The 14,669-nt window shown below is 40.8% G+C and overlaps 1 protein-coding gene across 5 annotated transcripts in view; it reads right to left on the bottom strand.

Moving 5' to 3' along the window:
• Positions 1-14,669, bottom strand: part of ANO2 (anoctamin 2) — a 339,770-nt gene that overhangs the window by 155,521 nt on the left and 169,580 nt on the right. For all 5 annotated transcript variants that reach the window (XM_040462871.1, XM_040462873.1, XM_040462872.1 and 2 more), the window contains 2 exons: positions 7,979-8,113; positions 1,480-1,640 (listed from right to left, as the gene is read on the bottom strand). In XM_040462871.1, the coding sequence (XP_040318805.1) occupies positions 1,480-1,640; positions 7,979-8,113 (296 nt within the window). The remainder of the gene's footprint in view (positions 1-1,479; positions 1,641-7,978; positions 8,114-14,669) is intronic.

Here is a 14,669-nt window from a genome sequence, read left to right as displayed (position 1 = left end):
AATAAACGTTGAAAAAAAAATTAAAAAAAAAAAAAAGACAAATTGGTGGGAATTAGGACTGTAATATATCAAAAATTAAATATGTGTTCCAGGTTCCAAATGAGTTCCAGTGAATTTGGGGGTAGTTATGAGATGCCATGCTTGACAAGGAGCCACAGAGCTGCAGCCCAAGATGCCCCAGGCAACAAGCTTCAGCTTCAGCCAGTTCTACTGAACCCCTCCTGTGAACCATTCCAGGGCCAAATGGTACTAAGTGCCACTTCCTCCTACTCCCTGTCCCTACTTCTCTGGGCTGACTACTGCCCATGTGCTCCTGGGTACTGGCTATTCCACCTGATAACAGAAAATAGAGTGTCCCCTGGAAATGTTTCTTGGTGACCTAGTAATATGGCGGTCTTTCCAGTCTGGTTCTGTCTCCACCCAAGTAGAGGTCCCTACAGGGAACAGAGAACGCTTGTGTTAGGTACTCCCAACACTACTGACAACAGACCTCTCCCTGTCCCCTCTTCACACTTTCGGGAATGTGTGACTCATGGTCCCATCCTGGCATGTCCTTCAGGCGCCATGGAGTCAGTGATAATCAAGTATCCTCTGCAGAAGGATCATGGCCCTGCTGCTCTGCGATCCAATGGAGAAGCTAAGGGCTTGTGTATCCAACAATGAGGAGAAAGTAAAAGTCAGGTAGCTACTCAAGATGGACTGAAATGTGTTGACTCTGTTCCTTGTATGATACACGTGGGTGTGTCTTCTTGGAAATGTCCAGTTACCACAGGGTTATTATTCCAGGTTATTCCATTGCAGTTTGTGAAGAGAAGTGTGTGTGTGTGTGTGTGTGTGTGTGTGTGTGTGTGTGTGTGTGGTCAGATGGCTATGGCCCAGAGAAAGTTTATTACCCTAATACTCTGGGGGTAAGGGAGGAGAAGGAAAATGATGAAACTATCTGTTCTTTACAAATCCCTTTGGTGGAAATACTGACAATACTTCTCTGGCATTAAGTAAAATCTCTAACATCTACACTCATGGTATCCTGGAAATTGCACTGAACCTGGAGTCAGGAGACCAGGTTTAGGCCCATCTTGACCACCAGCTACCTTGGTGACCATGGCAGTCACCCCACCACTCTGAGTGTTATACTGAATATCTATGACTTTACATATCTTAGTAGATAAACCTGGAGCACCTTACAGGTGTGCTAGGGGTTTTCAAACATGCATTGGTTCAAATTCTGAATAGATCATATGTGAGATTAAAACAAGATTAACATCCTATATGCTTTTAAAATATATATAAAGCCGTGGAGGGTACTCCTAGGTCTATTCACATGTATAAGAGAGAAAGCTACTGTCCCTAAAATACTTATTGAGGTATAAGTATTAAATACTAAAGGACATAAATCAAAGGGTACGGGCTTCAGAGCATGGTCACTGTAACCACTTAAAGATATCACCAATATAAGCAAGGCTCATGGTGACCACTTACCCCACAGAGCCATGAAGATGGAGAAGAAGACGGTGGCAGGGTTGTCAAACAGGTGGCTCGCCTTTGCTGTACCACAGGCTGAGCTGAGGTTCCAGTAATCACAGGACTTGTCACACAGGGGACACATGGTGAAGGCATTCTGCTGGTCACACATCTCTTTGCTGCAGTTGAGAGAGGCTGCTGGGTCAAGTGGAAGTCAAGGAGGACCCACCCCAAGCAAATCACCCTGAAAACATCTCCCACTTCCAAATCCATGGCTAAGCTTATCAACTCCATAGGTGAGGTGTGTTAGAGATGCTGGAATTGGATTCTTTGCCATGAGAGTTTTACTTCTGCATTTTGTCAAAGAAACGGATGGGCCACTTCTGAGGTGCGGATCCTCCTGTCACTAGGAGTGTCCTAATTAGTGAGCATCTGTCAGAGATGTTGTACACTGAGTGATGCCTTATAAAGTCCCCTCAAAATGTGCTGCATCTATGAGGTTGGTGGGGAGCACCGATGACTCTGAATCCATCACCTGCCTGAAGTCCGATTCCACCACCATCATATCAAGCCCAGGTTGTCTTCTTAAACCCTGATGGCTGCCCCAAACAGGTGTGGGACTGGTCATGGGAAGAAGCAAACCAAGAGTCTGGCTGGATCAACACAAGCTCTTACTTCTTTCTAAAGAAGAAGCCACGGAAAGAAGAATGGAGTCAGAGCTGGGTTGGAAGTCTCTTTCTAAGTGCATCAGCTGCACGCCCATTTGTAGAATGGGGATTAATACCCTCAGCATAATAAGAATGATCAAAACTGTGAAATGGGGGATGCCTCAGTCAGTTAAGCATCCAACTCTTGATGTCGGCTCTGTTCATGATCTCGTGGTTCGTGAGTTCAAGCCCCACATCAGGCTCTGCACTGTGTCAGCATGGAGCCTGCTTGGGATTCTTTCTCCCTTTCTCTCTGCCCCTGCCCCACTTGTTCTCTCTCACCCTCTCTCTCTTTCTCTCTCTCTCTCTTAAAATAAATAAACTTAAAAAATTATTAAAAAAAAAACATGAAATGGGATTAGGGAGAATGCAAGAATAAGGTAAATTCTTCCAAAGTCTAGATTCTATGATACTTGTAGAGAGAAACACGAGTCAAATAACCATTGGTTATATTCTAAGCTATCCATTCTATTTAATGGACTAATGAATATAGTTGAAATTCCATTCACTCTTTAGGTGATTAGCTAGATCCAATAAATTCAGGCTCATATGAATGCTTGCAAATAAGAACCAAAGAACTACCAGCCCTAATGGCTTCCCCAGTGTCCTTCCACACTACATATTGGTAGGAAAATGAATGAACTCATCACTCTGGTGTGTAATATTTCCCCAGGGGGAATGGGTAGATGGTTAAACTCATTGTTTGGGGGAAAAGGGTGGAGAACTCGAGATTTCATGAAAATGAAGCATTGGCTGTTCTCAGAGAGCAGCTGGAGACACAGTCCTAGCGAGGTAGGAGGTACTACACTAAAAACCACAGCTGTGTTTCCTCTGGAAAGAGGCAGCAGAGGGCACTATAGAGCATGGCTGACAAGAGGGAGGCCATTGCCACAGTGAGCTGGCTGGCATCCTGTGTGCTAAATCAAGTGCTTAGATGAAACGTGGAAGTCAGGGGATGCCTGGATCCAGCTCCCTTCCGTGAAGAAGTTGAAGGATTTCCCTGAGGGCTGTCACAGTCTGTCAAGTCCCAGCTTTCAGGCTTGTTTTTAATGAGCCATTAAGCCCACAACAAGGAAAGGCCTTCTGTGTGAGAGAATGGAAACTCTAAGTCTCTGAATAAATCCTCATTCCTCCATTGACTCGCTGTGAAGCTGTCCATTGGCAAGTGTCAATAGGGGTGAGTCACTCACATAGACAATATTAAATAATATCTTAATAGTAAGTTTAGCCATGCAGGTTTTACTTGGGCACATTCTTTTTTTTTAAGTTTTCTTTTTTGTGTAATGTTTGTTTACTTTTGAGAGAGAGACAGAGACAGAGTGCGAGCAGGGGAAGGGCAGAGAGAAGAGACACAGAATCCAAAGCATGCTCCAGGCTCTGAGCTGTCAGCACAGAGCCCGACATGGGGCTCAAAACTCACAAGCCATGAGATCATGACCCGAGCCGAAGTCAGACACTTAACCGACTGAGTCACCCAGATACCCCACACTTGGGTAAATTCTTATTGGTAACTGAAGAGCAAGGTTTATTCTAAGTCTTATGGGTCAGACAAGTGTCCGCTGTATCACTGAGGAGTTGTTATTTTCAGAGATGAGACTACCCTCTTAGAAAACAGATTCACACAGAAAACTGTTAGTCTGTATAAATTAAAGAGCTGTGCTTTTAAGCCATGTTTGAGAACATATAAGTTCCTCAGTGCTGTCCTTAAGTATGTGTGTCAGGGACGTCACTTTGTTGTTTGGGATTTTTTTTTTTTTTTTTTTTTTTACACATAGACTTGGGGGAGGGATAATCCTTGTCAACCGAATTCTAACCAAACCCGGTCAATGCTTTTAAAAAAAAAAAGGTCAGGAATGAACACAGTGTCAGCAACTAGCTTGGTGCAAAGCACTTTGAAACTTAAGTGCTGTGTCACCAATCATTTGTACAAAATGGCAGCCATTGTAACATGGAGACTTCTCAAATCATTTAAATTTGAAGTCAGAATGCTTTATAGGTATTGGGTTGTTTTGTTTGTCTGTTGGATGCAAGCAATTTGAACAGAATTCTAGAGAAATTCTGCCTTAGGAGGATATTAAAATGACTTCGTATTCTCTGAGAGAGGCCGTCTCTCTAGACAAACTGAAAAGACAACTAGAAAGATGAGGGAAGCTCGCCAGAACTGAAATCACATCTGGGTTATTCACCAGCTGCATAATCCACAGATTTCTTGTTAGATGCAAATGTGGCTATAACTCATATTTCTTCAATCTATCATTTTCTCTAGAAAGCATAAAAGGGCTGATAAATGGTCTGGCAATCAGCTGAACCAGGACCCCAAGGTGAGTGGTGTTCTTAATCAGTAGTAACTCATTGCTCACAGATTAGGTGATACAGGGCTGTGCTAGCATGAAGGGAAGAGGTGCAATACGGCATTTATTCAAGAAATTCAGACACAACATTGCTATTAAGGACTCAGACCTAAAGTAACCATTTTTTTTCAACATGGTTTAGATCAATCAGATTTTTTTTTTTTTAATGTCCCAGTCTTTCCTACGCATGTAAGCAAATGCCTAATAAATGGAATCAATCCCTTGGTTAGTAAAGTACTATAGACAAGCCATGTACATATGGAACCATTTATTACTCATAAGTGATATTTGTATCTCACATATCAAAGTTGTGGGTGATAAAAGGTACCATTCAAAGTTCCACATAATGTAAATTTTCTGCTTTTGATATTATACTATAGTTACATGAGACACAACCAGTGGGGGGAACAGGATGAAGGATACAGTGGGTCCTTTGTACTATCTTCCTATTAATCTATAATGTTTTCAAAATAAAACATTTTTTAAATGATACATAGATAATAAATTCCAGGCTTAATGTCAAAATACTCTAAAGTAATCCCAGGAATTACTTCTGCAAGTTTTTAATCATGCTTAGGAGTAGCTGACAGACACAGATCCCAGAAGAGTATGAATTTGTTTAGATTCAGTATTGGGACTTAAAGACTATCCTTTTGTTGATCGAGAGTGGTATTTCATGAGTTTTCATCAAGCCCAAAGAGCTTGGATTTCTGATGGATACACAATTATGATTAAAGAGCAGTTCTTTTAAAAAATTCTTCATAATTTATCATTTACATCTTCCTTATTTATCACACCCCACCTTAAGTATGCAAAACCAATAACCAAAATTTCAATTTTATAACAGTCAATTTCAAACTTTTGGACTGTGACCTACAGTTTAAAAAAAAAATCCTTTAATCAGATTCCAGTATACAAATATATACTCTCTCCCCTATAAACATACTAAGATAACTAAATAAAATCTCATAAAACAATACCTATACTTCCTTCTTATGATGAATACTAATATTATATTTCACTCTACTCTATCCTGTCTTTTTCTGGTTCACTTAAAACATAGCCATTCAACTGATTCTTTAATCCACTAGTGGGTTGTTATACATAGTTTCTGAAACATTACACACTCTTACAGGTAATAAGATACACCTGCAGTGATAACAATGATCTTTTACATGACTATATACCTGCATATATACAAGCACATGTGTATAGATATATATTTTTCAGCATGTGTAGACCATGATAATTTCCAGCTAAAACGGTCACTGTCTCATGTATTCCCAGATGGGCAACCAGGGCAAAGGTTCTAAAACCCAACATTAACCAGGACACTGATGCCCACCCCCCTTCTCCTACACTGGCATCGGCTCTCTATGCACAGTATGGAGTTTTCCAGTTTGGATCAATCTGAGGCCCAGCTCTCTAGGGATCAAACTCAGTAAAGGGAAACATGGGAGCCATGTTTCCTGAGAAAGCACCAGGCAAGGCCAGCTGAAGCTACTTGGCTACCAAGGAAGATATAAGCCCTCTGGGGGACTTCACATCTTAGCGGAAAAAGCAAAGATGGGAGCAGGAGGCAGCAGAGGTCAAACTGCAACCCTGACAATTATTAGTTGTTGAAGTTGGACAAGTTAGGTGACCATACTTAGCATCAGATGAAAATAATAACAGTTTACAACCATTGATCTCTACAGGATCAAAAAAACTAATACATGAAAACCACCCAGCACCATGCCTGGCACAAGGTAGGCATCTAGTAAGTATCCATTCTCCCCTTGTGCTCCATGGCCTGAAGAAAGCAGAACCTCTGCTATGTATCTCGTGTGACAAAGGTCCCAGAACTCCCAGTCAAGAACGCCAGACAGTTGGTCCTGGAGTTTTACACACAAAAATATCCAAACCCTTGTCTCTTATCTCAAGGTATTTTGCTTTATTCTAACCACGGGCAATGCCTATTCCAGCTTCTCTAGTTTACAAAACCATTCCTATAGACAGACATGGTGGAAAGAAGAGCTACCTGGTTCCTGCCATTGGTGAAACCTTTTCCTCAAAGGAGCACAGCTCTTGGCCCTTCCTCCAGAATAGCCACTACTTCCTCCAACTACAGTAGACACCCACAGTCTGCCCAGTGTCCTCATCCACCTGGCTACTGAAGGAACATCCTGCTGGTACAGCGTGATCCCGGCCCACAGCCACGATTGCTGGCCCCGGGCCCTCCGCCTAACCCAAAGTGAGCCAACAGGCCTTTTTCATTCAGGACCAATCAAGTAGAAAGCTCTAAGTTGTAACACCCATGAGCTATTAGCAGGACTGTTTACATCCAATGGAGAAAATCTGTAGTGAAACAAATATGAGAAAGAACCAGAGACAGGAGATAAACAGGAGTCCCTATTTCCATTGTCTCTTAGGCTAGCCACATGCCCGCCACTAGGCTCCCCCGACACACCCCAGAACCCTTATGATAAATTCGTTTTGTTGTTGTTGTGGGTTTTTTTGCTTCAGCTACTTCATGTTGCACGTCTATCACTTGCAACTGAAAAAGTATTAAAATACACTAACCCACTAACTATGCTTCGCTTTTCAAGGACAGTGCTGCAGATGGCAAGAGATTTAAATTTGAAATATAAGTGTCTCTCGTGTCGCTTGTACTTTATTTCCACAGACGTTGACCCTTTCAACAACTATTTATTAATATTCTACTATGTGCCAGACATTGTTTCCTTGAATCCTCACAACAACTTCACGAGGTACGAGTTATTACCACCATTTACAGCCAAGGGAAGGAAGACTCAGGGAGTGAACTACCCAGTCCTACAGCTAATACGTAATGCTGTCCATCCTAAAGGATGCTATTTTTAAGTGCTTATATTCTTTGTAGTCTCTCTTTTCACCAGAAGGACCAGCCTTTATTCTATCTTTGGCTTTCCAAGAGCCTCACCATGGGGCCTATCACCTGCAGTTTCCAACTTCCTGAACCAGAGGCTGAGCCCTCCTTTCCAGAACTGCCTGCTTCCATGGTCAGCCTCACGGTGTTTGACCATATAAACATGCAATCGCCACCCAACACCGCTCAACATCTCCTGACTTGGGTCTTTATAGAAAACCAGAGAAAAGAGTAAGTCATGAAGTTGAGGGGGAAACACATTTCTCAGGCATGATTTTTTTTCATCAGGTATAATTCATCTGCCCATATCAGACTTAGGCCCTGGAGAAGAGCTTAAGTCTCCTACTTAAGTAGGAGAGAAAGGGAGCCACCCCAGCACAGCTCTGAAGCCATTCCCAGACTCTGTAGTTCCCAGATCTGTCTCTGGAGGGAAGTTGCATGTGCGGTAAGGGGAGGAGAGAATAGAGGGTAAGGACTTTGGAAAGAAGCGTGTGAAATGTACTCGCAACTGGGATGAATCGCCAAACTACTGCCATGTGGGAACTGAGCCCTCTTCTTTAAAACCGTCTCACCTGGGAATATCTTCTTCGATTGTTGCACATCCATAAAGAAACACGATCACCCCGATTACAGAAGATGGGATGAGGAATGATGTATATAATCCCAGCCAGGCAAAATACAGTCCAATTTTTTCTCCAAAATACTTTCTGTAAAAGAAAGAAAATCGCAACACATAGTAAGAACACCATATACATTCCACATTTCTGTTTGTTCTAAACCTGACAATGGGTTGGCATAAAGGAAAAGAGATGGAAGTTAGATAGCGAAACAGGGACCTCGGCACAAAGATCAACGGGTCTCTTCTGATATGAATTACGTTCCCTTGGAATCACACACACACACACACACACACACACACACACACACACACCTGCCCTGGCTATTCCTGTGCCATAGCTGCAGGAAGGAATCCAGCCCTAACAGCAAGCTGAGAATATGCCATAAGTTTTGGCATCTTTACCAGACAAACATGAAGGACACATCATCATCTCATAAGTACTACAACCCACAAAAAACCACACCTTTTCAGAACTTGCTTATATGAACAAAACACACAAAGTATATAGTTGGGCATGTATACTTGTGTACACAAACCATAAAACCCATAGAAAAGGACTAGATGCATTTTGGTAAAATATTAGCAGTGGTTTCTTTAGCTGACAGGATGATGGGTGGCTTTTTATTTATTTTTCATCATTCTGCATTTAAAAAAAATTTTTTAACATTTATTCATTTTTTGAGAGACAGAGCATGAGTGGGGGAGGGGCAGAGAGAGATAGGGTGACACAGAATCCGAAGCAGGCTCCAGGCTCCGAGCTGTCAGCACAGAGCCCAATGTGGGGCTCGAACCCACAAACTGTGAGATCACGACCTGAGCCGAAGTCTGATGCTTAACCGACTGAGCCACCCAGGCACCCCTTATCATTCTGCATTTTTAAACTACTTTGTTAATGAATTATTTTCATTAAAAAAATCCTTTTAAAGAGAAAATTAACCAGCCATTATCTTTTTGATCCCCATTCAGGAATGTAGTAAATTATCACACCAAGTCTCTAAAAAGGGATTTTTTTTCCTTTAAACAAATATTGGTTATGGATACCTGATGAGAAAACTACACGTAGATTTTACTTCTTGAGAACCTCTGACATAAAACTCAGGAGGGACAAGGGAGGGCAGCCCAGTCTTTGATGTGAGAACGAAAGAACAACAACAGAGAACAGAATCTATTTCTCTACTACCAGAGGTGCTGACTGCGAGGAAATGGGGCTTCCACCCTAACAGCAAGAGAAATCTGGATAATCTGTGACATCAAACTTCCCTTGAAGTTTCCATCAGGGAGTGGAAGCTGCAAGGTAATCGGGGAACTGAATTGAAAAAACAAACGCAAAAACAACAACGACAAGCCCCTCCCAGGAAAGATGGGACATGTGAACACTTTCAGATTTGGCAGAGCATGGGAAGAAAAGGCAGACACCATAAAAGTGGGCACAAAGAAATAGAAAACATTTTTTAAACCTTAAAGGTTGAGTATAGGTTAGCATGACATGTTAGAAAAATGGCAGCTCTAGACACAAGAGGGCTTTGCACTCACTCATAAGATCCTAGCCAAGGACCGCCACTCGGTACTCAGGACGACGGTAATGGGCAAGGTTAGAAACTGGAAAGAGCCTCCTTAGTTGCAGAGAGGCATGAAAGCACACCATCTCCCAGGACCATCTCTTATTCAAATCACTGAGTGACAAGGATCAGCAGTCTGCAGTGAGGGAGGGGCAGGAGAGAGACCCCTCTGCGGCAAAGGACTGCTGACAGCTGACGGTGGAAAGGGGACAATGAGGACAAACTGTCAGCACTTCCAGGGCCCACGTGAAGCACATGGTAATAGCATCCCACTGCTGAAGGAATGTGAAGCCTGTCGTATGCTGCAGATGACTCTCACAACAACAAAATCCAAGCCATGCCCAACCTCTGACTAGGTTGACTCTGCTCCCCTCATGACAGAAGAGGTATAAGCCCATTTCAGTTTTTCTTATTTCTTTTAGGTTTATTTATTTTTTTTTTTTTTTGAGAGAGAAATAGAGAGACAGAGAGCACGCAAGAGCACACAGGCGGGGGAAGAGCAGAGAGAGTGAAGGAGAGTCCCAAGCAAGTCTCCATGCTGTCACCACAGAGTCCGACATGGGGCTAGATCTCACAAACCATGAGATCATGACCTGAACTGAAATCAGGAGTCAGCTGTTTAACCGACTGAGCAACCCAGGTGCCCCAAGTCCATTTCTAGGTGTAAATACCACTTACCTCAGTTTCTATGTCCTTTCATACACAATGTTCAGAAAATTAAAAAAAAAAAATCCTGAGTTACATAAAAAATTAAACACTGTCAAGAAATTAGGAAATCAACAAAACCAAAGTTGCTCTAGATGCCAGAATTATTAGGGACTTCAAAGTAATTATAATTCATTTTTTAAGGAAGAATCTAATGCAAAAGATAGGCAACATGCATGAGAAAAATTGGGAACTCCCATAGAGAGATGAAAATACAAAAATGCAAAATGGAATTGCTAGAGGAAAAAAAAAGCAATAATGGATATCAGATATGAGAAACATCTTTATTAGAGTGCCTTAGCAGGAGACTAAACACAGCTTAGGAAAAAATGAATAATTCTGAATATAAGTCAACAAATATTATCCAAACTAAGACACAAAGAGAAAGAAAAGAGGAAAATTATAGCAATCAAGAGCCATAGGATAATATCCTAGGGTCTATCATACGTAACTGAAGTCCCAGAAAGATAAAGAGAAAGAGACAGAAGAAACACTTGAATGGATTATGGCTAAAAAAATTTTCCAAAATTAATCGAAAACAATAAAACACAGATCCAAGAACTCCAGAGAACCCCAAGCAGAATAAATATAAAAACAAAAACAGAAACCCACATAGCTAGACAATATCATAATCAAACTTCTGAAAAACAAAGATAGAAAATCTTTAATTAAGCTGGGGTGAGGGTGAGGGTGAGGTGGGGAGGGTATTATATGCAAAGGAACAAAGATAAGATTTATAGTCAATTTCTTGGCAGAAACTATGCAAGCCAGAAGAATAGAGTGTCAACCTTACAATATGGGAATTAAAAAAAAAAAAAAGCAGTCAAAGCAGAATACAGAATATTATGTGACATAGTGCTTCCATGGGGGATAAAACTAGTTCTTTGGAAGCCAAAACTATCTTAGGTAGCTTTCAGGTGGTTTTTAGGTCTCCAAAGGGCCACAGTACATAAACAGATACATAGTATATACATGGTATTAAAATTTCATGTAGCAACAATGGAATAAAGGCAGAGAAACACTGATATCAAGCAAAAATAGTGATAATGTCTTATGGAGTTTATAACGTATGTAGGAATAGGAAAATAATAGCACAAAAGACAGGAGAGAAGAAACCAAGATATACTGTTGGAAGGCCCATACCCTGTGTTTGAAAGGGTATAATATTATTACTTTTTTAAAATTTATTGTCAAGTTAGCTAACATACAGTGTACACAGTGTGCTCCTGGTTTTGGGGGTAGATACCCGTGATTCATCACTTCTATACAACACCTAGTGCTCATCCCAACAAGTGCCCTCCTCAATGACTATCACCTGTTCCCCCCACCACCATCAACCCTCAGTTTGTTCTCTGCATTCAAGAGTCTCTTATGGTTTGTATCCCTCTATGTTTGAAACTATTTTTTCCCCTTCCCTTCCCCCATGGTCTTCCGTTACGTTTCTGAAGTTCCACATATGAGTGGAAACATGTGAGATCTGTCTTTCTCTGACTAACTTATGTCACTTAGCATAATATCCTCCAGTTCCATCCACTTTGCCACAAATGGCAGGATTTCATTCTTTCTAATTGTCAAGTAATATTCCATTGTATATATAAACCACATCTTTTTTTTTCAATATATGAAATTTATTGTCAAAATGGTTTCCATACAACACCCAGTGCTCATCCCAAAAGGTGCCCTCCTCAATACCCATCACCCACCCTCCCCTCCCTCCCACCCCCCATCAACCCTCAGTTTGTTCTCAGTTTCTAACAGTCTCTTATGCTTTGGCTCTCTCCCACTCTAACCTCTTTTTTTTTTTCCTTCCCCTCCCCCATGGGTTTCTGTTAAGTTTCTCAGGATCCACCTAAGAGTGAAAACATATGGTATCTGTCTTTCTCTGTATGGCTTATTTCACTTAGCATCACACTCTCCAGTTCCATCCACGTTGCTACAAAAGGGCCATATTTCGTTCTTTCTCATTGCCCTGTAGTACTCCACTGTGTATATAAACCACAATTTCTTTATCCATTCATCAGTTGATGGACATTTAGGCTCTTTCCATAATTTGGCTATTGTTGAGAGTGCTGCTATAAACATTGAGGTACAAGTGCCCCTATGCATCAGTACTCCTGTATCCCTTGGGTAAATTCCTAGCAGTGCTATTGCTGGGTCATAGGGTAGGTCTACTTTTAATTTTCTGAGGAACCTCCACACTGTTTCCAGAGTGGCTGCACCAATTTGCATTCCCACCAACAGTGCAAAAGGGTTCCTGTTTCTCCACATCCTCTCCAGCATCTATAGTCTCCTGATTTGTTCATTTTGGCCACTCTGACTGGCGTGAGGTGATATCTGAGTGTGGTTTTGATTTGTATTTCCCTGATAAGGAGCGACATTGAGCATCTTTTCATGTGCCTGTTGGCCATCCGGATGTCTTCTTTAGAGAAGTGTCTATTCATGTTTTCTGCCCATTTCTTCACTGGGTTATTTGCTTTTCGGGTGTGGAGTTTGGTGAGCTCTTTATAGATTTTGGATACTAGCCCTGTGTCCGATATGTCATTTGCAAATACCTTTTCCCATTCCGTTCGTTGCCTTTTAGTTTTGTTGGTTGTTTCCTTTGCTGTGCAGGAGCTTTTTATCTTCATAAGGTCCCAGTAATTCATTTTTGTTTTTAATTCCCTTGCCTTTGGGGATGTGCCGAGTAAGAGGTTGCTACGGCTGAGGTCAGAGAGGTCTTTTCCTGCTTTCTCCTCTAGGGTTTTGATGATAAACCACAATTTCTTTCTCCATTCATCAGTTGATGGATATTTGGGCTCTTTCCATAATTTGGCTATTGTTGATAGTGCTGCTATAAACATTGGGGTACATATGCCCCTATGAACCAGCACTCCTGTATCCTTTGATAAATTCCTAATAGCACTATTGCTGGGTTGTAGGGTAGCTCTATTTTTAATTTTTTGAGGAACCTCCACACTGCTTTCCAGAGTGACTACACCAGTTTGCATTCCCTCCAACAGTGCAAGAGGGTTCCCATTTGTCCACATCCTCACCAACATCTGTTGTTTCCTGAGTTGTTAATTTTAGCTACAAAGCTGTAATCATCAAGACAGTACAGTACTGGCACAAGAACAGACGCATAGATCAATGTAATAGAATAGAGAACCCAGAATTGGATCCACAAATGTATGGCCAACTAATCTTTGACAAAGCAGGAAAGAGTATGCAATGGAAAAAAGACGGTCTCTTTAGCAAATGGTGCTGGGAGAACTGGAGAGCAACATGCAGAAGAATGAAACTGGATCACTTTCTTATGCCATACACAAAAATAAACTCAAAATGGATGAAAAACCTAAATGTGAGACAGGAAACCATCAAAATTGTAAAGGAGAAAACAGGCAACAACTTCTTTCACCTCAGCCACAGCAATTTCTTGCTCAACACATCTCTAAAGGCAAGGGAAATAAAAGCAAACTGAACTACTAGGACTTCATCAAGATAAAAAGCTTCTGTACTACAAAGGAAACAATTAACAAAATTAAAAGGCAACTGACGGAATGGGAGAAGATATTTGCAAATGACATATCAGATAAAGGGTTGGTATCCAAAATCCATAAAGAACTTAGCAAACTCAACACCCAAAAATCAAATAATCCAGTAAAGAAATGGGCAGAATACATGAATAGACACTTTTCCAAAGAAGACATCCAGATGCCAACAGACACATGAAAAGATGCTCAACATCACTCATCATCAGTGAAATGGTATAATATTATTTTAAGGTAGAATGTGATAAATTAAAGATGTTTTCTGGTAAACCCTGGAGAAACCACTAAATTTTTAGGATAGGTATAATTAATAGGCCAAAATGGGAGATGAAATGAAATCATAAAATATATTCATTTGCAAAGAAGGCATGAAAAGAGGAAAAACAGAAATAAACTACAGACAAAACAAATAAAAAACAAAGATGGTAAGATGGTAATTTTAAAATATAGATACATTACTAACACTAAATGTGAATGTATAAGAAACCTACTTTAATTATAAAGGCATATATAGAAGAAAAAGTAAATGAAAAAAGACATACCATGCAAACATGAATCAAAAGGAAGCTGGGACACATAAAGAAGACTTCAGAAAAAAGAACATTACTTGGGATAAAGAGGGGCATCAATTAATGATAATGTGGTCAATTCATTAAGAAGGCCTAATAATCCTAAATGCATACAGTAAAATGCATACATCAGCTGCATATATCAAAATACATACAATAAAAACCAATAGAACTAAAAGGATGAGTCAACAAATTTTCAAGTATAAATTGGAGATGTTAACACTTCTCTCTCAGGTAATGGAGAGAAAACCAGACATAAAATCAGTAAGAATATAGATGTCACT

Source organism: Herpailurus yagouaroundi, unplaced genomic scaffold, assembly GCF_014898765.1.
Source record: "Herpailurus yagouaroundi ecotype Mexico unplaced genomic scaffold, PumYag 355, whole genome shotgun sequence".
Classification (NCBI taxonomy): domain Eukaryota; kingdom Metazoa; phylum Chordata; class Mammalia; order Carnivora; family Felidae; genus Herpailurus; species Herpailurus yagouaroundi.
This window is presented reverse-complemented; position numbering and strand designations above follow the sequence as displayed.